General features: G+C 38.4%; 3 protein-coding genes and 6 non-coding genes across 10 annotated transcripts; 8 read left to right on the forward strand and 1 right to left on the reverse strand.

The window, feature by feature from the left end:
• Nucleotides 1-547: 547 nt before the first annotated feature.
• Nucleotides 548-8136, reverse strand: st6galnac4 (ST6 (alpha-N-acetyl-neuraminyl-2,3-beta-galactosyl-1,3)-N-acetylgalactosaminide alpha-2,6-sialyltransferase 4). The gene is made up of 4 exons (XM_015060672.1): nucleotides 7622-8136; nucleotides 6175-6584; nucleotides 1776-1883; nucleotides 548-926 (listed from the first exon to the last, which is right to left on the reverse strand). Exons 1-4 carry the CDS (start codon nucleotides 7841-7843, stop codon nucleotides 740-742), a joined length of 927 nt encoding a protein of 308 aa, XP_014916158.1. The 5' UTR covers nucleotides 7844-8136; the 3' UTR covers nucleotides 548-739.
• On the forward strand, nucleotides 2727-2820 carry trnai-uau (transfer RNA isoleucine (anticodon UAU)). Its single transcript has 2 exons — nucleotides 2727-2764; nucleotides 2785-2820. It is a non-coding gene; the product is annotated as a tRNA-Ile (tRNA).
• Nucleotides 3387-3480, forward strand: trnai-uau (transfer RNA isoleucine (anticodon UAU)). The gene is made up of 2 exons: nucleotides 3387-3424; nucleotides 3445-3480. It is a non-coding gene; the product is annotated as a tRNA-Ile (tRNA).
• trnai-uau (transfer RNA isoleucine (anticodon UAU)) lies at nucleotides 4051-4144 on the forward strand. The gene is made up of 2 exons: nucleotides 4051-4088; nucleotides 4109-4144. It is a non-coding gene; the product is annotated as a tRNA-Ile (tRNA).
• trnai-uau (transfer RNA isoleucine (anticodon UAU)) lies at nucleotides 4548-4641 on the forward strand. Its single transcript has 2 exons — nucleotides 4548-4585; nucleotides 4606-4641. It is a non-coding gene; the product is annotated as a tRNA-Ile (tRNA).
• On the forward strand, nucleotides 5366-5459 carry trnai-uau (transfer RNA isoleucine (anticodon UAU)). Its single transcript has 2 exons — nucleotides 5366-5403; nucleotides 5424-5459. It is a non-coding gene; the product is annotated as a tRNA-Ile (tRNA).
• On the forward strand, nucleotides 5726-5819 carry trnai-uau (transfer RNA isoleucine (anticodon UAU)). The gene is made up of 2 exons: nucleotides 5726-5763; nucleotides 5784-5819. It is a non-coding gene; the product is annotated as a tRNA-Ile (tRNA).
• A 914-nt stretch (nucleotides 8137-9050) lies between the features above and the next one.
• miga2 (mitoguardin 2) lies at nucleotides 9051-19269 on the forward strand. 2 transcript variants are annotated; one of them, XM_015060670.1, is made up of 16 exons: nucleotides 9051-9143; nucleotides 10480-10688; nucleotides 11031-11241; nucleotides 11329-11444; nucleotides 11560-11680; nucleotides 13053-13180; nucleotides 13404-13521; nucleotides 13679-13785; nucleotides 14074-14186; nucleotides 14454-14526; nucleotides 15202-15288; nucleotides 15392-15490; nucleotides 15572-15706; nucleotides 15790-15843; nucleotides 15943-16059; nucleotides 17057-19269. In XM_015060670.1, the coding sequence occupies exons 2-16, from the start codon at nucleotides 10593-10595 to the stop codon at nucleotides 17264-17266; spliced, it is 1785 nt and encodes a 594-aa protein (XP_014916156.1). In that variant the 5' UTR covers nucleotides 9051-9143; nucleotides 10480-10592; the 3' UTR covers nucleotides 17267-19269. The 2 variants fall into 2 exon arrangements, with proteins under 2 accessions (XP_014916156.1, XP_014916157.1); XM_015060671.1 differs by having other exon boundaries at nucleotides 9057-9143; nucleotides 10467-10688.
• Nucleotides 19270-21343: 2074 nt separating this feature from the next.
• dolpp1 (dolichyldiphosphatase 1) lies at nucleotides 21344-25734 on the forward strand. Its single transcript, XM_015060673.1, has 8 exons — nucleotides 21344-21462; nucleotides 22081-22181; nucleotides 22313-22397; nucleotides 23358-23457; nucleotides 23762-23860; nucleotides 25077-25205; nucleotides 25321-25410; nucleotides 25525-25734. Exons 1-8 carry the CDS (start codon nucleotides 21387-21389, stop codon nucleotides 25559-25561), a joined length of 717 nt encoding a protein of 238 aa, XP_014916159.1. The 5' UTR covers nucleotides 21344-21386; the 3' UTR covers nucleotides 25562-25734.
• Nucleotides 25735-26086: the final 352 nt, after the last annotated feature.

The following is a 26086-nucleotide window of genomic DNA, read 5'->3' on the forward strand; positions in this document are numbered from 1 at the left end:
GCAGGATCAGCTGTGAGAGCACATCTCCTTGATTGACTGCCTGAAGGCTGTAGGAAAGCAGCTACACCATTGGACCAGCAGAGGATTGTCAAGCCAATCAGACATTGATGAGGCACATTTTTATGTTACCGCCCCTGGACCCCTAGACCTTGGGGGCGTAACACAAGTACTTTGTGTTGGTCGACCACATAAAATCCCAAGAACAAGCTTTGGAGTTTTTTGTTGTAATTTGACAATTTATGAAATAGTTTAATTGATATGGAAACTTTTGCAAGAAACTGTATGTGAAGAAAATAGTGACCAAGTGCATAGAACAGTAGATGAGCAAAATGAAACCCGTAAACCTGGAATTCCGTAATCACAATGTTTGATGTCTTGAATAATTAAACTGAATTAATCGACCGCACCTAACATTGAAAAGAAATGATTACAATTGCAGATCCTGTTCGTAAAAGTGCAAACTCTATTGTAGCTTTCGAACAATTTGACATCTCAAGGTACAAAAATAGGTAGAGTAAGTGTTAAAATTAAGGCATGTGAAGAGAAATAATGAATTATTAGCAGCCAACTGTGTTTTATTAATCACTGTCATCTGTACAAATATATAGGTAAACGTGACTACATTTTGCCCAGCTAAGCGCTTTTCCTCACATATACACACAAAAAAAATGTCAAAACAAGAACAAAATAAAAGTCTAGTAACTTCAACATCTGAGATATTTGTATAGGGCACCATTCCTCACAGTTTCCATGTAGGATGTTTGAACTGTATATTGTGCTGTGTTGCCCATTTGGCATAGATGGCCTTCTCAGTGATGAAGCGGTGTCCCCCACGCTGTGTGGACTCGTGGTATTTATACATCCTGCACTCACTGAGCCTCTTTTGCTCGTAGTAATGGTAAGGAACATCGCTGTGATTGGCTCGGCTGTGAGGACGAGAAAAACTCAACATTCAGGTCGGAGTTTACTGTAGAGACATGATACAGAGCTGAAAAATGTAAAAATCCAACCTTTAATTTGAACACATTTTTGTAGTGGAAAGAAGGACATCAATTAAGAAAATCAATGGTTCCACCTCAACATTACTTTTATCATACTTCAACACGGTTATTTTAATTAGGAATGCATATTATTATGTTTTTCTCAGATAGAAATATCTTGTTTGTATCCCAGGAAAACATAATGTTCTGAATCATATGACATGGAAGAAAAAGATAGTGTTACTCACTTAAAATACAAGAACAGTCACTGTAATGCCTATTTTAATGCATATTGGTGTTTAAAAAAACAACTAAAAAAATAACTATTCAATATTATGCTTGCTATTTTAAACGACTGCATAGAATAGCATATCTTTTGTATCTTTCCAATATATTAGAAATACTCTAAAAGTACAAAATGTTTAAATTTTATTTTTCTATTTGTTACATTTAGTATTTTTATTCCATTTTAAGCACAGAAAATAATGCCATCAATAGAACATGACAGGCATATTTAGTCATGTAGCATTATTTGAATTTAAGAAAATGTATAATAACCAGCTTCCCTGTTGGTTCCCATTGCTCAGAAGAGAGTTTAATATCTGCAACTTAACACAGGTAACACAGGACAGGGCTAAGGGTAGGGATAGCATAATGAAAAGTGGGTTAGCTTAGTTTCCATAACAACCATTTTTAAGGCTTTTGTATGCATCTTAAACAGGCCAATCATTATCGGAGGATGCTGAACATGAAAATTATAGAGCCTACCTACAAATATCACCTGCAGTACTTTACCTGCAGTACTTGTCATCAATCATTCCATAGACAGTGATCCTGTCACACATTTCCATAGCAAGAATCATCGTAAAAAATCCAGTGCTGAGAAACGCTCCAGTTTTCATTCTAAAGAAAAGAAATAAAGCCAAGAAAGCCATTGAGAGTTTGCATACTGACTGAATACGGTATTAGTAACATTGATGCTAAGCTGTTTTTAACTTTAGCTGAATTAAAATTGTCCTAAACTTTCTCCTGAATAACCTGTGGGTGGTTACAAAAAGATAGCCCCTAAATGAAATATTCTATTATTGCTGCTTTGTAATAGTATTTAAATTGTAATAGCAATGTCAGCTAGACATTTGTGTGGTCACTGGAGTTTCCAGTGAACTTTGTTTGGGGAATTCTTGGCTGAGCTGTGTCCATAATGGCAACAGTGGGGAAGCCTGAATGGAAGAACACATCGAATGGGATGTCCTCATCACATATAAAGAAATATGTACTAGATATTCAAATCTTTTTCAAAGCGTCCAGTGGGACAATAGGTTGGCATGTGGTACTTGTTAGAAAGTGGCCTACAAAGCAATGCCGAGGTTGTGAATTTAAACCTCGCCTGGAGCAGTTGTTTTTGAAAAGGAGAAAAAACATGTAGAGTTAACACCAGATGATAAGGTATCCCTAATATCCTTAGAATGATAGGCTTTCTAGGAATCTGACAATCAGACTGGTCTCACAAAAGAGGTCAGACCAAGAGTGATTCACAGATCTAAATGAAGGAAAACCTAATGTACTGGTTTCCCTTCCAGAGCAAGATGACAAAGAAACCCTCTAGGTCTTTTCTGTTATTGGCTTATTGCTGAGCTCTATCTCTAATGGCAATAGTTAGGAAGTAACACAAAAACTGGTGAATGGGATGAGGAATGCCTTGTCACATAAACGGATATATTTTAGATACCTAAAGTGTTTTCACAGGCTCCAGTGGCGCAATCGGTCAGCGCGCGGTACTTATACGACAGTAACCTGCTAAGTGATGCCAAGGTTGTGAGTTCAAGCCTCACCTGGAGCAGATGCTTTTCAAAAGGATAAAGAAAAATTATGAATCATTCATCAAAATCTGAAAGGGAGCATAGAAGTAACATGTCATTAGGTTTAGTTAGCTGAAATTCACACATGCAGATTATCATCATAAAGTGATGCAGACTTTTCTGGCATTGTAGAGATAAGTGTGCTATTTTGCAATTGTAATCAGTGATCACATTGTTACCCCAAGTGCTCACAGAAGCAACTTATTAATAAGATGGGAGACAGTGGCTCTGTGGGTAGAGTAGTTGTCTTGTGATCAGGAAGGTTGAAGGTTCAATTCCAGCTTTCTTCTGCTATGTATTGATGTGCCCTTGGCCAAGGCACTTAACCACAAACTACCTACCGATCTGAGTGTGAATGTGACTCTAGTGTAAAGTGCTTTGAGTGGTCAAAGTGATTGGAAAAAGCACTACTCAGTCAATTTAACAAAGGACTCTAAAGAGTGCTGGCATCCCGGAAGTAAAGAAAATTCTAAATCTCATAATCAATTTTTTTTTAGTCTTGATTTCCCCATGGCAATAGCTGGTCACATCTGAACCATGCTCACAGGCTCCAGTGGCGCAATCGGTCAGCGCACAGTACTTATAAGACAGTAACCTGCAAAGCAATGCTGAGGTTGTGAGTTCAAACCTCACCTGGAGCAGATGTTTTGAAAAGGAGAAGAAACATGTATATCCTAAGTAGAGTTAACACCAGATGGCAAGATATCCCCCAATATCTTTGGAACTATAGGCTTTCTAGGAATCTGACAAATGGTGGTTTTCTATTGCAGACTGGTCTCACAGAAGAGGTCAGATTTGCACATTTAAATGACGGAAAGCCTAATTTATTGGTGTACCTTCCAGTTACCTAAACTATTTTCACTGGCTCCAGTGGCGCAATTGGTCAGCGCATGGTACTTATAAGACAGTAAACAGCAAAGCGATGCTGAGGTTGAGTTCAAACCTCATCTGGAGCAGATATTAAAAAATTGTTATTAATTTATTCACAGCTTGGTATGCTGCTTTGTAGTTATAATCAGTGGTCACATTGTTAGCTCAAGTGCTCACAGAAGCAGCTTATTTATAACAAAGGTTTTTAAAAAGTGATGGGATCCCTGGAGTTGAAAAAACAAAAAATCTGAGTTCAACCTGAAGTAAAGAAAATTCTACATTTTTCCATAGAATCAGCTGGTGAAAGAGGCAAATTTTAGATATCTGAGTCATCTAAAAAGGCTCCAGTGGCGCAATCGGCCAGCGCACAGTACTTATAAGACAGTAACATGCAAAGTGATGCTGAGGTTGTGAGTTCAAACCTCACCTGGAGCAGTTTTTTTTTTCTAAACAAAAATTATTTAATCATTCATCAAGCTCTGAAATTGAATGTTGAGCACAGAACTAAGTCACACATTATCATCACAAAGAGATGCAGGAATCTGACAAATGACAGTCTTCTATTGCAGACTGGTCTCATAGAACAGTGATTTAGACTTCTAAATGAAGGAAAACCTAATTTACTGGTGTGCCTTCCAGAGCAAGACGACTAGGAAACCCTTTAGGAGCTTGCGAGTGAGTTCCTGTCAGCAAATTGTTGGCTCTTTGGCACATTGCTGAGCTGTGTCCCTAATGGCAGTAGTTGTGAAGTCCTGATGAAAAAAAAAAAGATGAATGGGATAAGGAAGGCCCTGTCACATAAACAGATATCTTTTAGATAGCTCAGCAGCTTTTCCAGGCTCCAGTGGCGCAATCGGTCAGCGCGCGGTACTTATAAGACAGTCACCTGTGAAGTGATGCCGAGGTTGTGAGTTCAAGCCTCACCTGGAGCAGATATCTTTCTCAAAAGTAGAAGATTTACTAATAATTGATCCAATGTTGAGCATAGAAATAAATTGTTTGAGTTCAACCTAAAGAAAATTATAGATCTCATCAATTCTGTTTTTCTAGATTTGTCCATGACTGGTCAAAGAGGCCATGTTTTCAGGCTCCAGTGGCACAATCAGTCAGCACACGGTACCTATAAGACAGTCACCTGCAAAGTGATGCCAAGGTTGTGAGTTCAAGCCTCACCTGGAGCAGATGTTTTTCAAAACAAAAATAATTAACCATTATATGAAGCAAATAAGTAAATTGTCATTAGGTCAAGTTTGCTGAAATTCATGCACACTCATTGCAAATTGCTCTAACATAGAGGGTGCTGTGCTGCTTCAGTGATCACATTGTTAGCTAGTGTTAGTGGACTCCATTTATTGATAACATAGGCTTGTAAGGAGTGTTGGCATCACTAGCGTTTACAAAAAACTTTAGAGTTCATCCTGAAGTATAGCAAATTATATTATATTAAATTATCTGTCCATCCATTGTCTTTGTTTAATTTAAGAGTTGTCCATTGAAATTACTGGTCAAATAGGTCAAATTGGCTTTTGGCACAGGGTTAACCTACATCCATAATGGCAATAGTCGTGAAGCCCTGCTGAAAAATCCTGGCGATGGGACTAGGAATGTTTTGTCAGATAAACAGATATCTATTAGATATTGGAACAATTTTCACAGGCTCCAGTGGCGCAATCGGTCAGCGCGCGGTACTTATAAGACAGTCACCTGCGAAGTGATGCCGAGGCTGTGAGTTCAAGCCTCACCTGGAGCAGATGTTTTTTCAGAACAAAAATTATTAACGATCCGTGGAAATAACCAAAGACTGAAACCCTGAAATCCCATTTATTTAGGAGAATCGGAAAGATTTTTTTTTTTTTTTGTCAAAAAACAGTTACTTTATCATATTGGCTCTTTGGCACATGGCTGAGCTGTGTCCAAAATGGAAATAGTTGTGAAGTCCTGATGACAAAACCTGATGAATGGGATGAAGAATGCCTTGTCACTTAAATCTGTTTATTCTTTCCATTACTTTCACCAGCTCCAGTGGCACAATCGGTCAGTGCGTGGTACTTATAAGACAGTAAACTGCAAAGTGATGCCAAGGTTGTGAGTTCAAGCCTCACCTGGAGCAGATGTTTTTCAAAAGAAGAAAAATGAATAATCATTTATTGGAAGCTGAACAGTAATGTTAGGCATAGAAGTAACTCATAACTAGGACTAGTTATTGGGTGAATGAGATGAGAAACTTCTCGTCACATAAACAGGTATGTGTTAGATATCTGAACCTTTGTCATAGTCTCTAGTGGTTGTTGGTTAGTGTGCTGTACTTAGAAATTTCAGTTTATTAAAACCCCTTTTTTTGCTACCTAAATCTATGAAAAAGTGTTTTAGGAACTGTGATATATGGGGTTTATAAGCCTTAACATTTTTTTGCATTTTCATAATTTTAACATTTCTTGCTTACTCAGCTGAGAAACTAAACCCACCTGTTTTTTCCAGTTTCATTCTGAAACACACTGTCGCAGTACTTAATCTTGCTTTGGGTCACGACATACAAGTTCGATTTCCGGTACTTAACAGCCAGCTTCAGCAGGACATTGAAAATAATTCCTTCTCCGTCTTGCCTCATGTTCCTTTTGGGGCCCCAAAACACATACGTCGTATTCGCGGACTGCTTGAAATAATACTGCTCGTTTTCTACCAGCAGAGGAACACTGGTGTGAGACACAACCCGCATGGTGGTGCGTTTCCCGACGTCTTTCTCGTACCCTCTGGTGGGGGCATTGTTCATGCGGATCACGCATCCTGTTCGGTCAATTTCATCTCCAGCACCGGCGCCAAGCATCTGACCGGAGCTGGAGACCACAGCACAGTGGCTGCAGTGAACATCCAGAAACTGCAGAGAGAAGATAAGACAGATTTAGACTCACAGACATCGCTACACCTCAGCCAGAATTAGTTTATCAAATCTACATATGGCATTTATTTGTCATTACGTTTCTAGAACATAATGACATTGGAATGCTAGCCTCAGTGACAAATAAATAAATAAAGTCTTAATCAGAGAAACAGGAAGTAAGAAATATATAGGTAAAGTAGTGAATTTGGAGAAAGCTACACAAATTATCTCTTACAATATGTCTGCAAGTAGCAAACAGAAATAGTGTAGTGAATTATGTTTGGGATTAAACTATAACTTATCCAGAGTGTCTAAAAGAGTAAGAAATGACTGTGTTAACTGACCAAATTTGCATTAATACTAATGTATTGTTCACAAGCAGTATAACTTAAGAAGTGTCAAGCTTTTGACCATCATCAGCATTACAGTGGATTAAACTTTTGATCCCTGACAACTGCTTTGCAAGCATAACCTGAAAAGCAACACAACATAAAGAGCTGATCAATTATAGTTTTATCTATTTTTGAAAAGTCTTTGTTTTGCATCTCTTCCAACAATTATAGCATAAATGTGTTCTTACCATTATATTTTTTGGTTATTTATTTTGATTTTTAGAGTATATCTCAACTGCACAATTATTGATTTGCGACTCCCAGTGCGGTCCCAACATCCAACTTTCTCAAGCTTTGAATAAAGGGTTAATAATGTGTTATAAAGCTGTGGAGAAATGGTGAGGGTTTTGCACTCAGCAGTACATCAAATCATTTTTCATGTGCATTTTTTAAAAAACCACTTCAACTTTTAAGACTAGTGACTGTAGTATACAAATTAAAAAGTTAATCTTTAAAAAATGAAACAAAATGCAATTACTAACATATCGTCAAAATATTTTTTTTTCACAGATGTTTCAGCATATATAGAAAGTAAACAAAATGGGATTACTTAGCTGATTATATCAATTTAACTTGTCCCAAGAAGCTAATGAATGAGAGCTTTATGTGGGCCTTCTTGTCCTGGATCATCACCCGCCTCACCTTGGTCTTTCTGTGCGGGCTAATCCTGCTGTAGCCCCTGAGTGATGAGTTTTGTGCAGCAGGTGAAAGTCTGTCCTGTGCGATCAGCACTCTAAGCCAGAACAGCAAGGTCAGGGTGAGCATGGAGAAACACAGACGAAGCATATACCTCGGCCGCATATTGAAGAGCAGCAGCTTATATCTGAAAGCTGCTCCCCTAGTCCGACATCCTTCTGTGCACATGTCGCAACAGTAGAGTAATTATTCCGCATTCTCCACCCAGAAAGCTCAGACTTTGTGTAAGTCCAAGGGGTGAGAAATACATCTCCGAATCATGGTGATGAGGAATTTTGCATCAGGAAGTTTCCCATAGCCCGTGCAGGTGGAATTTAGGTTCATTTTCCAGTAGTCATAACTTTTGATTTTATCCTCCGGAAGCTAACAGACTCGTTATTCTTATATAACTCTACTATAGTTTCTCTTCTTGTGTAGGCCTGATAAAGATCTGCCCAACTTCTTTTGTAAGGGCTCTATGATTTCAGATGAAAACAACGCAAACCGGAATTTATTTTCATATTAAAAATTTCAAATCGATTTCGAAGAGATATTCTGCATTTATTTTCATTTGTATATTTAGTGACAGTTTTAATATCCATGTAGAATAGCGCACATATTCATACACTCTAATTCCAATGACGTCTGCTACGGTTTCTGGAAGTAAACATGCTTTTATTCTGAAATATGATTGACAAAATCGGAAGCAAATGTTACAACCGCGCTTATTTACCGTACACTAACAGGCAGTGGCTTTCTGCTACCTTTAAGGACCGCGTGTAAATTTTTAATTTATAGAATAAATCACTGCCAATGGTTTTCAAATTCTAGTCTGAAACAGTCGCTAGTCTGGTGGGAGGAACGTCTTTCATCTTTAATTTAAACGTCAATATTCAGAATACATAAAATCTAAGTTACTCTGTCACTTAACGGTGTTGTTAAACTGTGCATATTGTTTATATAAAAAAAAGTTACGTGTGTTTTTATTCATACAATTTATATTTTGCATCTTATATATTTTAATAACCTTTACAAACATTTTTGACTTCTCATTATTCAACTGACTTCATTTCATATGTCTTGTGTTTAAGTATGGGTTTAAAAAAGATCACACGGAAACATTATTAATAAATAGATATTTATGTTAAATGTCAGGACAATGAAGTTTAAAAATGTTGTTGCGTACGGAAGAGTTAAAGAAAATTCAAACTGTGATAATTTTCTGCATTGTTCGCATTGTGATGGAAGAATCATAAACTTCCAGGCGCAACATAACACCTGCAAGTTGATTGGATTCCAGTGGTCTGTGTCCCTCCCTTCCTTTATACTATTCGCTTAGAAAAGGTGCGCCCACAATTATCCTCCTCCGATTGGCTGAAGAGCGTGTCAACATCCGTGTATTTTCAAAGTCCCGCCCTAAAACAATGCTGTGCTGCCTTCACTGACGGTGACTTCGGGATGCCCTTCTCTGACGTCTTGGATGCTCACGGTATGTTGGTGTCGGAGAGGGATTATGTTATTAGTTGTTGGTCAGTGTTGCTGTACTTTGGTTGCTGCTGACACCTGTGAAGTGTCAGTTCAGAGCTCCTTAGACCGAGTCATTCTCTGATGCTGTGAGGGGAACTGACCGATGGTCTAGGCCAGCTAAATGAGCTAGCTAATGTTAGCATGCTGGACATTTCAGAGCTGTCCCCGGCTGATTTTACCCTGGGTTTAACAGAAGATTTTTTTTAACCCAGAGCTTAGTCTTGTTGTGTATTTCATGTAGAAAGTCATGGTGATATTTACAGTATCGGTTTGTGATCTATGTGTTTTGAATTTGGTTTAAATCTTATTTACAAGCACCGAATACGGAACCGTTCTGTGATTTGTACACACTTTTCGCTATTTGGTTAAAAACGGCAGCTTTTATCAGAAGACGGCGACATTGGAAGTAGCTCCACATTAATAAGTGCAGGCTGGCGCGCCATCTGCACTGTAAGTGTTGTTAGCTGATAAAGAAGCTGGTTTCGTGTCAAGTTTCGTGTCAGATTTCCCGAGATCTCAGGAAATCCAAGCTTGATTTCCTGAGATTGAATCAACTCATTTGTTGTTTGCCATGAAGCAAAAACCTTAAAACAAATATAGTTATAACTGTATGCATTTGTACCCTGTATTTAATATTATTTAGCAATAGATTGAGGCATTTTACATGCATCAGAATGAATCAATATGTGAAGGTCCTAATAAAAAACAAATCCTCCTCCTACAAATAGATGGATCCACAATGTGTAGTGTTAAACCGACAGATATTGCTAAAAGTCACAGATAAGTCTGGGTCTCTACATCATAAGTGGGTTTTGCTGGTTGGCATCCTCTGCAAAACACGTATAAGCATTGTCTTTTATCCTCTGTTCCTAAACCAAACATCACTCAGAATAATTACTGTGGCTTTAAAGTGTCGTTCTTGACCAAATAGGAAATCAATTGGTTCCCTAATGCTTTTGCCATGTTGATCAATACCAGCAGCAGTGTCCAAGTCCATTCCTCAAGAGCTGCTGTCTTGGAACTTTTTGATGCATCCGTTTTCCAAAACTCCTGCATCAAATGGCTCAATTCCCTCATTTGCATGTCATTCAGCTCACGTGGCGTTACGCGTATAAATGTCGGATCAAGTGCAACTTTTTTCTTTTTTTTTTTTTTTTTTGGAATGAGTTAGGTGGCATCTCTCAACGCTCGCTAGATTTTATTATCTGTATTTTACAATCTATGAAAGTATCAAACCACTGCAGCAATGCCCATTTGAACACAAGTTGTGTCTCACGTGTTGTAGTGTCTGTTGTCAGGTTCGGATCCAGGGGTGGATGACAGCGGGAAGTGTGATCAGCGAGCTGAGTGTTGCGCTGGCCTGAGAGCGGAAAGAAAACCGTACATTTGGTGGATGTGAGGGACTCTTGAAATGTCACTGAGACAGCCAGACGGGATGTCTGTCGCCCAGGCTTTGGCCATGACTGTGGCAGAGATACCGGTCTTTCTCTACTCCACATTTGGACAGGTAACACCTTTTATGATAATGGCTACACTTATTCACAAAACGACGTGGATTTTTTTTTGTCACATTTTTGCATTAGCTTTAAAAGATGCCTGCTTGTTCAGTAATGTCATGCAGCGAACGCCTGAGGCCTTCACCAAACAGCTGAGATTACGTACATACAGTTGGACTGTCTTCACTGATTAGATGATTTCCTAAGGCGACTAGTTGGGTTTTTTAATTCTATTCATGGCTGTCGAAATAAAAGTGCTGAAGATTTTTTTTTTTCGATCTTTTCCTTTTTAATCGTGACAATGAATACAATTCCTGGAGTCTGATGTTTCTCTCCATCCTTCCTGCTTTCAGTCCATATTTTCTCAGCTAAGGCTTTCCCCGAGCCTGAAGAAGGTGCTGTTTGCGACGGCACTCGGAAGCGTAGCGCTGGCCCTGACCGCTCACCAGCTGAAAAGGAGAGGCAGGAAAAGGAAACAGGCAGACCAAGTGAAGGAGGGCTCGAAGACCGTGGGAATACCCGAGGCTCTGCTGAAGACAGGAAGACCCTCATCTCTGAAGAGAGGTTTGCAACAAAAACCAATAGTGGGAGTTTTGTAAGTGTGACTTTCAGCTGTTCCTTTCAGCATCTCTCGCATCCTGTTTGTGACAGGCCCCATTACCAGCCGCCAGGTGATGAGCCCCAGCTCTCGGAGCAATGACACCATGAGTGGGATTTCCTCGCTGGCTCCCAGTAAACACTCGAGTTCCTCACACAGCTTGGCATCTGTTAGTTTCATACGTCATGGTTTTTCCATTGTTTGCATGTCTTTTGTTGTTGTTTTTTCCTGTTTTCACCTGTGTGTTTGATGTCTATGTCTCTGTGTGGTTTGTTCTGGCACAGACTAGAGTCCCAAACTCTCCCAACCAGCCGATTAACCCTTCCACTCCCTGGGAGGCGGAGCCTGTGGTGGAAGAATCGGGAGTGGTGGAGGATGCTAACGCAGAGAACCTGTATTTGATGGGTGCGTTGTCATGTGATATTCATGAACCTTGAAAGTCACTCTCTGCTTTGTTTTTTGATAGATTTGAGTCATAAGTTATATTTCTAATATATAAACAAAATTATCTGTTGAGATGATTTTGAAACCATCTAGAAGGTTCAAGGAATTTGTTGATGCATTGACTAGATTGAGGTTGATTTTTATTTTTATTTATTTTTTTGCTGTTTGCATCTTATTTCTCAGTCATTTTTTTCTGCCATGTTGGAGCTTGCTGCAATAAGCTTGAGTTTCCAGTGACAGAAACATAACCCCCTTTCTGCCACTCTGCAGGAGCATAAAGAGCTGATGTTGTGCTGATGTTTCAATTTAGATTTTTTTATGTTTACCTCTAAACAAGGACCAGTGCTTGGATGTCGCCATTTTTATCTTTGCAGCACAGAAAAAAAAGTGCTGTCTCAGCACCTAAATGTTGCTTAGTTTGAGCAAAGAAAAACTTTTTCAGGGACTAGATACATGATGTTCTGTGTTGAGATTGTTAGTTTTGCGTTTGACTCGAGACAAAACAAAAACGATAAGAAGTCAAACTGGTAAAATATCATTGCCCTTTCCTGCAAAACCGTCTTCAGAAACTTGGGATATTCTGGAGAAAGAATCAAACGTGTTTGGAAGATGCATTCCAAGTGAAATAAGCATATGTTTACGAGGGGGAATTGGTAAAATTGTGGACAGGAATTGTAAAGTTTCAGAACACACGCAGGAAAACAACCTTAAAAGTCAAAGCAGACTAAAAGGATGAAGGGTATAAAAAAATATAGCAGCGCGATTTTAATCAATAATTATTTTTGCTGACATTCAAATGAAAAGTAAAAATCCAACAAATGGCCACAGAACGATAACCCAGAAGGATCCAGGCACTTTTTATCTGCAGTAAAATTCCACCTACATCTTTTGATTACCGCCTCAGCTCTCACGTTTCAAAGACTCACCGGAGAGAACCATGTTGGCTTTCCGCTCTTGTAAACCAACACGTTCAAATCATAATGTTAATACAGGGCAACTTTTTTTTTTTTTTTTTCGGCATGATGTGACTAATTTCCTCTCCAGTCCACTGCAGTTTGTTGAAAACTTAAGGTCAAACTCTGTTCACTTGACAGAGACTCTGAGTTACAGTGACATTAGTAATGCACATGTAATTAATTAGTTCATGTAATTAACCAATTAATTACATGTGGTAAACCCCAGTTTACCACTGGAAGGGCTTCCCATTTGATCCGTCAGGGATAAGAAAGTACATGGCAGTGCCGGGTTTTGTCCTTGAGATGTGTGTATTGCATCAGTGAAGCAGGTAATACTTAAAGGGATTTGTTAGATTTTTTTCGTTCTCACTCTGTAGGAATGGAGCTGTTTGATGAAGCACTGCGAAAGTGGGAACAAGCCTTAAACATTCGTCACCAAGGCAACTCGACCTCCAGTAACAACAGCCTTGCTCTGCAGGGGGCGGCGTGCAGAGACTTTCTCACGGTAACCATCGCCACTAGAAAACCACGTTTTAAACTCTTGTGGCTCTTTTAAATTAGTTATATTTCTGGATTGTTTTGTTTTATATTTTCCCTTCCTCAATGAAACATTGCCAGATTTGGTGTGGAACGCGAATTATATAAAACTGAGCTCATCTAGAACTCTAGATTATAAATGATACTATAAAAAAAAAAATCTTAATTTCCAATTTTCATCTTGCTTGTAGAACGAAGATCGTAATAAACTGTTTGCCGAGAAGCTGGAGACTCTCCTACACAGGGCGTACCACCTGCAAGAGGATTTTGGCGGCAGCATCCCAGCGGAGAGCGTACTGGCCGACTTTGGTAACGACCAGCTTCAAGATGAACCAAAAAATAAATAAATAAATATCTGCGTTTGACATCATCAATGAAATCAGGACCTGAAAAGTTAACTGCGGTTTTAATTCTTCATTACCCATATTGTTGTGTTTTATTTAATTTTTTCCTTGTCTGTCTTCAGAGAGCGAAGGAACTCTGATCTTGCCTCGCGTAGAGAGTTTCCACCGGCTGCAAGATGAGGATGCGGCTTCAGTTTCGTCTGATGACTCGTTTTTCTCCGCTGCAGAGGTGAGCTGCTCTCCTCAACAACAACAAGTGAAAGTCGTCTTGTCTGTGTGTCAGCAGGTGCATTTTTAAGCACTCGAAACGCAAACTTGCACTCATGCCTGCTGTTTTTTATACAAATAAATAAAGAGTCATTGGAAAAAGAATTGACAAAGAAATGTTTTGTTTTACGCTCTATTTACATACATGTAGTGCTGTGTATCCCAGATAACATGGCAAGAAATGCCATCATGTTCTCCCTCCTTGTAATTAACAAAAAAATAATTTCTTTAAACAAATTTTTCTGTGCAGCTGTTTGAAAATATAACTCTGGATGAGATCTACCCACCAATGAAGCTAGCAGCTCTGTATGAAGAAGCCTTGTCTCTGGTGCAGGAAGGCAGAGTGAAGTATAGAACCTTGAGGTAACTATGTAGATTATTTATTTTTGCACAAGTTTGACCATTTTTGGTCCCTGTTTAGGTAATAAATCATGTCAAATTAGTCCTATGCAGTTACATGCACCGTAAAATGAAATTACCTTAATCTTCCTACTGAGAGAGCTCCAGACTTTCCTTCATAAGCTGAGGGTTTGAATATTTCATTTTTTTGTCACCCTCCTACTGCCTCAAATATAACTTGCTTTCCTCCAAACAGTCTGAAGTTCACTCTTCCTCTGTCTTTTTTTCCAGGACTGAATTACTTGAATGCTACAGTGACCAAGATTTCCTCTCCAAGCTTCACTGTGTGAGACAAGCATTCCAGGTGTGTTCCTGCGCACAGGGGTTATTATTATTTTATTATTCATTTTGTTTAACATTCTGCTTGTCTGCTGCTGCACTCGACAGGAGCCTCCTCAGGTTTCTTTCCTTGAGCCAAGTCCTGACTAAAGCTACCAGGACAAAAGGATCACATACTGTTCTGTTTGCTAAAAATAGATAAAACCAAGAGTCTTCACCTGCTTATGTGTGAACAAATTGTACAGCTGGAGATATGAAGTGTTTATTTGAAGTGCATTATTTATTTAAAACATCATTGCAAGGTGGGATAAATGCCGTCAGTGACTGAATGTTAAAATTTAAACCTTATCATTTAGAATCATTTTAGATCTCAGCTTCATTGGGCTGTTCATCAGAATCTTATTGCAAGCTTTAATTTCTGTTTTAAGAAACTGACATATTTTGGTTACATTTTCACATCACAACCACAAAAATTATGTCTTTGAACACCAGTTCCCCTCTCCTCCGACAAACCTAAATAAAGTTTGTCAGATTTCTGCATGACAAAATACTGAACATTTTCATCGGGTCTGAATATTTTGGTGAGCCATTGTAATTCAGCAATTACAGTGGCTCACCAATGAAAATCTAGATGATATTTATGTACTCCACCTAACTAAATTACTAACTGTAATATGTCATGTTTCTCTTTTTTGTTCAGGTCCTGTTGTTGGATGAAACTCATCGCACGTTTTTTATGGAGACAGGGAAACAGATGGTTGCAGGGCTAATGGTTAAGGCTAACAAGGTACAAGTGATTCAATTAACTTCGGTTTGCATAAATTAACCTGCTTTGTTTCTATTTTTTTTAAAGAGATCTAAATATCTTATACATCTATATTGTGACCCAGAGTCCCAAAGCCTTCCTGGAGAGCTACGAAGACATGCTGCTTTACACCCAGAGAGAGGAAACGTGGGCCATTACAAAAATGGAGCTGGAGGGTCGAGGGGTGAGTGCTCAAGTCACTCCGATCATTTAAAACGTCCTACTTGAAACAGCTAAATACCGTCGGGTTCTTTGGTCGCCGCAGGTGGTGTGTATGAACTTTTTTGACATTGTTTTGGACTTTATCCTGATGGATGCGTTCGAGGACCTGGAGAGCCCGCCCTCCTCTGTGTTAGCCGTTCTGAGGAACCGCTGGCTGTCTGACAGCTTTAAAGAAACGGTTAATTTCCACGCTTACATCCAGAAGCACATTTACCATTTCCTGGCAATTTCTCTTAAGGGACGTTTTCTTCTTCCTCCCAGGCTCTGGCGACCGCCTGCTGGTCGGTGTTGAAAGCTAAAAGGCGTCTTCTTATGGTGAGCCTGAGCCTGTCTTGACTGATCCAAATCTTTTCGCTGCTCTCTTTTTATTGATGAAGTAGATTTCTAAATGCTTGTCCTAACTGCGCTCCGTAGGTTCCCGACGGATTTATCGCCCACTTTTATGCCATATCAGAGCACGTGAGCCCAGTTTTAGCTTTTGGGTTTTTGGGGCCAAGGCAGCACCTGAGTGAGGTTTGCACAATTTTCAAGGTGAGAGCAGAGCATACACAAACAAGACAAAAAAAATTTCAAAATGAAACACTGGTCACTTTGTTTGAAACTTTTTACATTTAAAATGTATGATTTATGATGACATAAACTTGCCTTTATTTAAAGACAACAGCTTTTCAATGTCAATCCTTCACACTTAAAGGGATAGTTCAAGATTATTAAAGGTTTTGAGTATTTTAAAAGTTTAAAAAAGTTCATATCTAAACTGCAGTAGAGGACTTTCTTGGTGTCTTAAATTCAGAAACGGAATAACATCTTGGACATTGAAGCTTGAGGTATTAATGTTTCACTGTCATATCTGTCCAAGACCAATCTGTAATAAAAAAAAGCCCTCAATGTATTCCAATATGAAATCTGTATGCAGACAGTTTTTTATCTATGTTTCTTTTTGTGGTGCATTAGTTTTCGACAAACCTTCTACTACGACTTTATATCTATAAATAATATCAGTGTTGAATTTGTTGTGTTTTTTCAGGTCTTGAGGAAATTTCAATAATATTTAAAACCTACTAAGACCAGACCATATTTTTTAGGAGTGTGTGTATTTTCTTTTTGCAATGACTCTAGGCTCACTAGAAACCACCCAAGCAAGAAATCAAGGCACTTATTACTGATTCACACTTGTAATAGACCAGAGAAAATCATATAACTATCACCTCCATTTAGAGTTCACCCAGTTCTGGATGAGAGTTATGTACTGCAGTTGAGATATTAACCGTTTCTAAATCTCGAGATGCCTCAAAAATCTCAAGGTAATTCAGATGGTTGCAGTTTGCCTTTCTGCCACTAGATGTCATTAAATCATGTAAACTTGGGGCTTCATCAGACGAATTGCCTCACAAAAGTGCAGGTCGATTTCTTTGAAGTAACTGAGTTGTCTTCTCGCAGCAGCTCACCAGGAGCTACAGGAATCTAATGCATAAGTTTCTTATTATGATATAAAACCTCTGTCTTCTTCTCTCCTTTCTACCCGCAGCAACAAATAGTGCAGTACCTCAAAGATATGTTCGACCACGACAAGGTCCGCTTCACCTCCGAGCAGTGCTTGGCCGAAGACATCCTGAAACTTTCCCACCGCAGAAGTGAGATCCTGCTGGGCTATATGGGAGTCGACAGTCTGTTGGAGCTCAATGGAGCCATGCCCAGAGACGCTGAGGGCTCCTACGGGACCAACAAAGTGTCATGAAGCGCTTCGACAAAGAGTCTGAACTCCGCATTGATTTCTGCACCGAGCCCTTGTTCTGTGACACACTGAGAACCAGCATTATTCAGTCAATTGTTTATCCTTTCCTCCATCTGTGCTCTTAAACACAACGACATGTCATGGGATTTATTTCACCAGGTCTCCTTGTTCCTGCTAATGAGGGAGAGCGTCTGGGTCCTGGATTCCTCTCGTCCCTCGTGTTGCCGCTTTGTTACGTATCCAGAATGACGACTGTAATCAAATTATCACAGGCGTGTGAGGACTTGTTCCTGCCTCTACCTCTGCCTGGGGGCGATTCAGATGCTTGGTGAAAACACGGCTGACAAACACTTCCAACACACGAGGACTTCGCCTTCTGGTGACCCAAACGAGATCCTTCTGAGAACTGTGTTCATCACCTGTGGGTTTGGGCTGAATACCCGTCTTCACTCTGACGAGCAAAGAGAGAACGTGCTTTTGTGTTTTATGTGAAAAACTGAAGGTTATTTCTTAATGAAATCGCTGCTGCTTATAGTTCTTGAAATAAGAGAGGCAAGATGGCCTTCACCTTAATTGTCCCTAAATCCTCCTTTATTCCAGGAGTTCCAACGAGCTGAATAACACTGAGACGTATCTGATATGGGGTTTTTGAACAAATAATTTAAAACTGGTATTTCACGATCCAATTTGGCTTTTAGTTTGAATTTGAATTGACTATTCCCTTGGCCGACTGTCAGGAAATGACAACTAAATACAAGCATAAAGCGTAAACTTCAGAGCAGAGGAGAACTGAAACTGGCATCCGAAAAATGTGTTAGATAACACGGTTTGTGAGACATTTCTCTATAAATATACAATCATCATGAATTAATTTTTAGAATCTGTTCAGTTTTAAAGCTGCTAACCGGGCTTTTTGTTAAATCAGTAAGACTTGCCTTAGGTATAGCTTGTCATCTGTAGATTGTGTCGTGGCGGGTTTTTTTGTTGTTTAGTTATGTGATTTTTACTTGTGATAAAATCTACCCTCTCAAAAACGAGCTACCATGTATAATGCCTCTAGTGACATCACACCAGGCACCTCATCCAAGTTCATTTGTTTACACCTATTTATTTGTTCAACCTTAATTGTGTTTTTAATTTAATTCCCTCTGCAAAGGTAAATGTTTGCACTCTATCAGGCTACAGCCAAAAAGTTTGAGCCTCATGCGAGAACGCTTTTATGGATTTCAGGAAAATTTGGTTACAGTGAAACACGGAAGCTGTAAAAAGGACCGATGCAGACAAGATCCATGGTAGTATCAGCCATTTCTCTCAGATCGCAGGAGTCAAACTTGGACTCAAACCTGCAAAGTTAACCCTCAATGCAACGTGGAATGTTTCAGTTCTTCTGCTTCTTGTAATCTCATCGCCCCCACATAAACACAAATTCAAAGTTAGTTATTTTCTTGGATGTGTTTGTCTCTTTGTGAGCTACGTTATTGATGACGGTACGGAAAAATAATCTCTCTTCTCTTCAAGTACAGTCACGTAAACCAGTAACTTATTTTCCAAATGCATTGTTTGTGGATTGACTTGAGTCGTTTAGGTTAGACTCCCAGCTATTGCATAAGCTGACTCCCTTATGTTTTTTTTTGTTTTGTTTTTTTTCTGGAATTATACCATCCCTCTTAACTTGTTTAGTCAAGTACATCTGACAAATTCAAACCCTCTGGGAAAAAATACTTACTGAAAACACACCCTCAAATCACTGCAACGCATACATTAAACTGAGACGGTGCCAAGTGGTAGGCGTACGAGTGATTCTGGTGTCATGAAGGCTAGAAAGTGAAGCTTACCTAAGTGCACTGATGGAAGCCCTGAAGTTTTCTGGGTCACAGAAACCCACATTGGGGCAACAAACTGCCTAACTAAATTGACCTTTTTTTGTGTAATCCTTCACTACTAGTGGTACTACTGTAAAGATGGAGGCACATTGTAGTTCAGATATTAAACTGACTTCATTAAATGAATCAAGTATCTATATTTATTTGAATCACTGGAAGAGCAGCGGTTAAGTTTCCATCTCTTTCCAGTTTTATTCCAGTAATTCGTCAGATCAACAGCTCTTTGACGTTATTTTACTTCTGTTTTGTGGCAACGATGATCCAAACTCTGCAGTTGTTCTAATGCACTTAATAAATTCATAGCCGAGAAACGCTGCTCATCCTCCTGAACTGTTCTGACCTCGCATCGTCTGTACTGTTGCTTTTATTGGACAGCGGTCTGACTTGAAGCAGAGCTGCAAATGTGCAAGGCGTTCCTGCAGTAAATGGTTTGGTTTGCAGCTTTGCGTTTTTAACCGATTTGCACTTTAGCAGGAAGATGAGGCAGAAAATATTTCTTCTTGTAAACGTCCGCATGAGAGTTCCCATGTACAAATTGTCAGATTATTTATTGCAACACATGACTTCTATGTATAAAATGGAGCTCATAGCTGCTGTACAGTCTAGCAAAGTTATCTTAAAAGAAAAATACTATATTATGAAAAAAAGTTTGTACAATCACAAGGTTTTGTTGAAGTGCCCATCTTTAAATTATTTTAGTTTTTCTTTGTGCGATATGATCTGAAATGAAATGCTTTAATATGTATAACCTGTGTATGCATCACGGAGAGTTTTTTTCCCCCTTCATCTTTTCTGGATAAATGAACTGCCTTTGCATGTTAGCATTGTAAGTTCTTTAAAATGCATCAGCGTAGCACTGAACATGTACTAGATCCAAGCTCAACCTGATTTGTTGGATATTTTAAGTTCTAATTAGATCAAATCTAAAAAAAAAAAAAGTATGAATTACTACAATTTAAGCATGGGCTGTAATATTTAGGTTATTTTAGACTTTAAAGAGGGTTTCAGAAGGCCAAAATGTTTATTATTCCCCCTCCCCTGACTAATGTATGCTACATTACAGGTGTCCTACTCATGCCTTTTGTCTTTTCTATTGTTGTATTGCACTGTCTGTAAACTGATTTACATCCTCCGTATTAAATCTTATTTTTTGTTATTAAATTGGTGTTAATTGGGTTTCCTTTTGATACCTTGTTAAATTTCACATTAAAGTTGTTTACATTTTTAAAAAGTGCAACAAATACAAATGAGTTTATTGTAAATTTATGTTTCAATAAGTTTGGATGGCAATCAATATCCATTGTACACACTTTAATCCAAAGTTGGATGTTTACATGGATGCTATTTTTTTCTAAGGTAAATCTTAAATTCTTAAATGCCAGGCCACTGGACATCCTAAAACTAAATATACTTAGCTGAACAACAGTGTCTTTTTACTGGATTTCTGTGAACCCAGTAAAGTCTAAATACAAGTATATATTCCATAATATATTAATATTATAATAAAATATTCCACAAAATATTAATTATAAAGACAGATGGATATTTTTGCAGTGTTGTAATTTTTATGCTGCATTGTTTCTGAATGTATTTTTGCATAAGAAGCTCAGTTGTTCTGTATGTGTGCAAATTTATCTCTTTCTGTTTATTTTTTTATCCAGCCATGTATTTATGTCATAATGTTATGATTTATAAAAAAAAATTTTATGCTGGAGTCTCAAATAAGACAAACTTTATCATTCAATGTCACTGGAAAACATTTTAATGAGATAAAAAAGACTCAGTTTGACGTTCACGTGTTATTTCACTTCCAGGTGATGTATAATAATTTTCAAGTTTAAATATATTAGATGCACACCTAAGTTTTTATTCTTTGAATAGTTATTCTGTTTTTTGCAAGAATATTTAAGGGGCAAGGTAATGAGTTTCTTTATATCAGTAGCTATTTTACATAACTTTTTTTAAAATTATATGTCGTATAATGCCAAATACTTTTTTTTCTGTTCTTATTTTAGTTTTTGAATGAGGGAACTAAGTTTCCAAGTGATTTTTTTTTTCATCACATTTTTTTCCATTCAATAATTCTCCTCTATGGACAGAATCCCTCCTGACCAGATTGTGGCGGTGATTGGACAGATCCTTTGCTGCCGGGTTCCGTTTGAACATAAAAGTCGTCCCCTCATTGGGTGCATTCGTTTTTGGGGCGGGGCTGTAAACTGCCCCGGTTGTGTCCGGGTAAGATGGCGTTGGAAGAGCAGTGCTCGGCACCACCTCGATGGCAGGCCATATCAGTGACACACGTAGAGTTTCCCGAGGGTACGTAAAACTCGGAGTGTTTGTGTATCGACTACGTTCGTCGCTTTTGAAAATTTCCAAGCAGCGTGAGCGGGTTTGTTTGCTAGTGAATGGACACAGCCTTCAGTAGCTGCCAAATTGTGAGCCTTTGGTCAACACCCGGCACACCGGGGGCTGCGAAATTGTGAGACATCTCCGCATGCGCACTTTGTAACAATGTTCACAATGACGGCTAGCTTGCTGCTAGCTCTCCTAACACGAGCTTTGCTATCCCCTTCGTAAATTAAAATGTATTTGCAGTGCTCTGTAATATATGTTTGACAGCACTGCAATATCTCTTATTTCAGCATACAAGTTATAGCTATGCTGGGAGCTTTTAGCCATTTCCACGCATAGCATTATTACCAGGACTGCTGCTAACGTATAAAGCTCCATGGCCTTGTGTTAAAAGGTCTTAACAGCTACAATTCACCTGAATTAAAATTAAATATTTCCCTGAATTTCTTTAATAAAAACTTAATGCGCGTCTTACCTGGTCTCTCTGTTCTCTATTCAGTTTCAGGTAGTTCTGGACCTTACGAATGTTTAATTATTAGATATTTTTGTCCTGAAAATCAGTTCTTATTAATTCTGTTTCAGGGGATCTCACGGGAAAACTGCTGGCCTACATCAGTCTCCTACCCGTAGCTATTCTTGTGGGCTTTGTCACTCTCATAGTGTTTAAACGGGAACTGCACACGGTAAGTAGTGTTCATATTTGCTGTGAAGGTGGTAATGGGTCTCTCAGGTGCCTGAACAGATGTGTAAAGAAGCAGGGCAGAAGTACGTGAGAGCCCTCATATGCTGACTGCGTTCTTCCTCCTTTTTACAGATTTCCTTCTTCACTGGAGTCCTTCTAAATGAAGGAGTGAACTGGGTGCTCAAGCACATTCTCAGAGAGCCGCGCCCTTGTGCAGGTAAGTGAGGGAACAAGTTTTTCTTTTTTCTTTGCCAGGACTTAACAAAAATATCATGTTAGATATGGGTGATGTATGTGATGAGATGATTTTGTTCTGATGACATTTAAGTATTATAACCCCTAGCAGTAGTCAGGTTTTCGTTTTCTTTTTTTTTTTTTATTGTGATAAAAGGATATGATTCTTGTACAGTGCCTTAGGAAAGTATTCATATTCGGGGGGTTTTCTCGCATTTTGTCAACTACAAACAATGGTGAAAGAGCTTAAAATGGTGCATACATGAAGTGAAAGGAAAATGTAATTTTTGAAATTTCTTGTAAATAAAATAACTGAAAAGTGGTATGTTTTTGTTCAATATTTTGTAAAAATCTATTTTCTTTGATATTGTCAGTCGGTATTTGGTTAGGACTTTAACTGAGGTATATTAAACGATACCTCATCGGCATGGTTTAATATAAATCATTTAATTGTGACTCTGGCTGTGTGTTTACAGTCATTCTCTCTAAAAGGTGAACTTTTGCTCCACTTTCCAGTCTCTTAAAAGGTTGTCTTACAGGATTGTCCTGTATTTAGTTCCATCAATCTTCCCATCTGCTCTAATCTTAACCGCGCTGCCACCATGCTACTGGTTTTTGTTGTTGTTCTTTAACAAACCACTGAGTCTTAAAACATTCCTGCTTTGAAAGATTTTAAATGTCATGGTGATACTGATAAGCATTTTTTGTGAGGGGCTGAATTCACCAAAAGTTCAATTTGCTACTCTATACATTATATTTAATCGTTACCACCATTACAAAGAAATGCAAATTTCTAAAGCTGTTTTGTTCTGGGATCTTGCATAAATCTGCAATACATAGCATCTAGTTAAAAACTCTTTTTGTATTATATGTTTAAGAACCTCAATGGTTGCAGAAACTTTAAATATTGCATTATTTTTCTTGCTTTATTTTCTTTCTTTAGGATCTCATACAACCGTTTATGCCGAGTACGGCATGCCCTCGAATCATTCCCAGCTTATCTGGTTCTTCGTTGTTTACTTCTTTCTTTTTCTTTATTTAAGGTAAGTTTGTTTGTCTCTGCATTTTGGGCTGGGGTGAAAGGTCACATGGCTGAGCTTTGTAATTTAGGGTTAACCTGCTGAAATCAGTTGTCAACCCAGTAAAGTTAAAATCCAGTGTTCACCAACATTGTATGATACGCAATTACTCATCTTCGCACATTTGTTTTGCTTAACTTTTTTTGATTTTATTTTTTTTTTTTTTAGAGGGTATGTGTCATTATTTTAAGTACAGACAACATTTTTGTAATCACTGATTTACTTTAACATGAGGAAGGATATCATGGTGTGAACTGATCATTTTCAGAATGCACCAGACAAACAATGCTCGATGTGTGGACCTGCTGTGGAGGCACGTCCTGTCCATCGTCCTGCTGGGCATGGCGTCGTCCGTCTCTTACAGCAGGTAAGCGTCTTCTTCCTCCAAATCTCTAGGATGTCCTAAATTGTGAGTTTAATGTGAAAAAGGAATAACATGTTACAAGTTATTGTTGTAATTATTAACATAGTGTTTTATTGTGACATTGAGTATTTTTTCTTAAAGATATGAAGCGTTTGTTTATCGAATGTCCCTCTAAAGTCGCTGTTTATTGAGTTGAGAGCAAATCTTCCGATGGGGTTATAAATAGGAAACAAGATACAAATTATTTGGCTTTCACATCTGCTGAGGCCGGCATGGGTCAGTGTGACATAGATTTCATCATTTCCCCAAGGACGAACTCGGCAGATGTTCATGTGCAGCCCAAAAATTACTGACCATGCAGCCTTGCACAGTAAATATATGCCAGAAAACTAAATGTGATCACTTGTTTCGTTCTTCATATCCCCTGTTAGTTCCAGAAATATTTTTAGATGCATAACCATTTCTTTTAAAGACAGAACGGGTTATTTCTGAAAAATATTCCATTTGCACTTTATTCATATTTGTATCAGGTTTATTAATTGGAGATAAATAATTTGAATTATTCATGTTTTATATATATACATGTATATAAAACAAACTTTTTCTGTTCGTTGTTTTTACTATACAGAAAATTTGTCCCTTTCACCAAACTGCTTTCCTTACAGGAATAGCTTTTTGTTTCATTTTATTTTTTTGTCTAGGTTTATTTGCATAGAAATGAATCTCATTTTGTGAAAGTCCCGTTATGTTGAGGAAGTGCGTATGTTGCTAAAGATTGCCTCCCTGTTTAGCATAGTGAGGATTTCTTTTTAAATGTTGATGATGGTTGTATCATTGATATTGCATCGTAAAGAAATGTGTGGACTATGATTTCAGGTCTGGACCGAGTAGGAAAAGAAAAGTCTAAATATTCCTTGGATCCATTCCCATTCTTGGTGTCCTACTTCCTTTCTGTTCCCCTTGTTCCATATTCGAAGGCTGCAAACTATATAAATGCATTATTTCATTTCAAATTTGGAGTATTTTTACACAATATAAAATGTATTTGATTATTCCTGCAAAATTTGCACAGCATGCTTGTAAATGTCCTATCAATGATGACTATGAGAAATGGTTTAAAATGTATCCCTGTCTGGTAACATTGCCTCTTTTCCAATAATACTAATAATGTTGCAGGATTGTTTTTTCTTATGAAACCCCCTTCTCCTGTCATTTCCAGGGTCTACTTGTTGTATCACACCTGGAGTCAGGTTTTCTATGGGGCAGTGACTGGCAGCACAATGGCGATTATCTGGTTCTTTTTCACACAAGAGGTGCTGACACCTTTATTCCCCAAAATTGCAGCATGGTAAGTGACTATTTAATTCTCCTGTCATTTTTGATCAACTAATCGGCTTCAAGAGGAGTTGAATCATTTGGCGATCATTTAATATAATGTCCTTTGACTTTGTTACATCCAACAGGCCAATATCAGAGTACTTCCTGGTGCGAGACACAAGCTTGATTCCCAACATCTTATGGTTTGAGTATACAGTGACCAGATCAGAGGCAAGGTAAGGTTCAGTCTGAGCGGATGTCACATTTCAAACAGGCAATTTAAAATGTGTCTGCCTCGTTTACCTGGAAACTTATAAAAACATGAACTATATTCATTTTTGCTCTTTCAGAAACAGACAACGAAAGCTTGGAACAAAACTTCAGTGATCTGCAGAGCACTTTGTGAAACCTCAGTTTAGGCCCACACTTCGCACAAACACACACACAGACAGACATTCTCATACACTCACACAAACGGAAGCTAAATCAACAAAAAAAAACACTGGAGAATCATCTTTTGGACTGACTTGGCTGCAAGGAATGTTGGGCAAAACAAAAAAGAAAAACGTACTCCAGGTAGAGAAAGATCCCGGACCGGAGCCTGCAGCCTGAGCACGTCCGTCCACACGCCTTCCCCTCTTGTACAGCTTGTCCAAAAAGCTCTTCAGTGCATGCAAGACTGTGCAAGAGGCATACTATTTAATGATAGATTAATATATATTTTAACTATAAACGCACGCTGACAGTAACTGTTTACTGTAAGAGATTCAAAGAGCCAAAATGGAGGCTTTGATCAAGTTACAAGCATATTGATGAGCGTCATAACAGCATGTATTTAGTAATTCTTTTTTTTTTTTTTTTTTTTTTTTTCTCGTTTTTTTGTACTTTTACATTGGATAACGGGTGAGTAAG

The sequence above is a fragment of the Poecilia latipinna genome, unplaced genomic scaffold (assembly GCF_001443285.1).
Source record: "Poecilia latipinna isolate Pla-1442-1.1 unplaced genomic scaffold, P_latipinna-1.0 Scaffold1734, whole genome shotgun sequence".
In the NCBI taxonomy this organism is placed as follows: domain Eukaryota; kingdom Metazoa; phylum Chordata; class Actinopteri; order Cyprinodontiformes; family Poeciliidae; genus Poecilia; species Poecilia latipinna.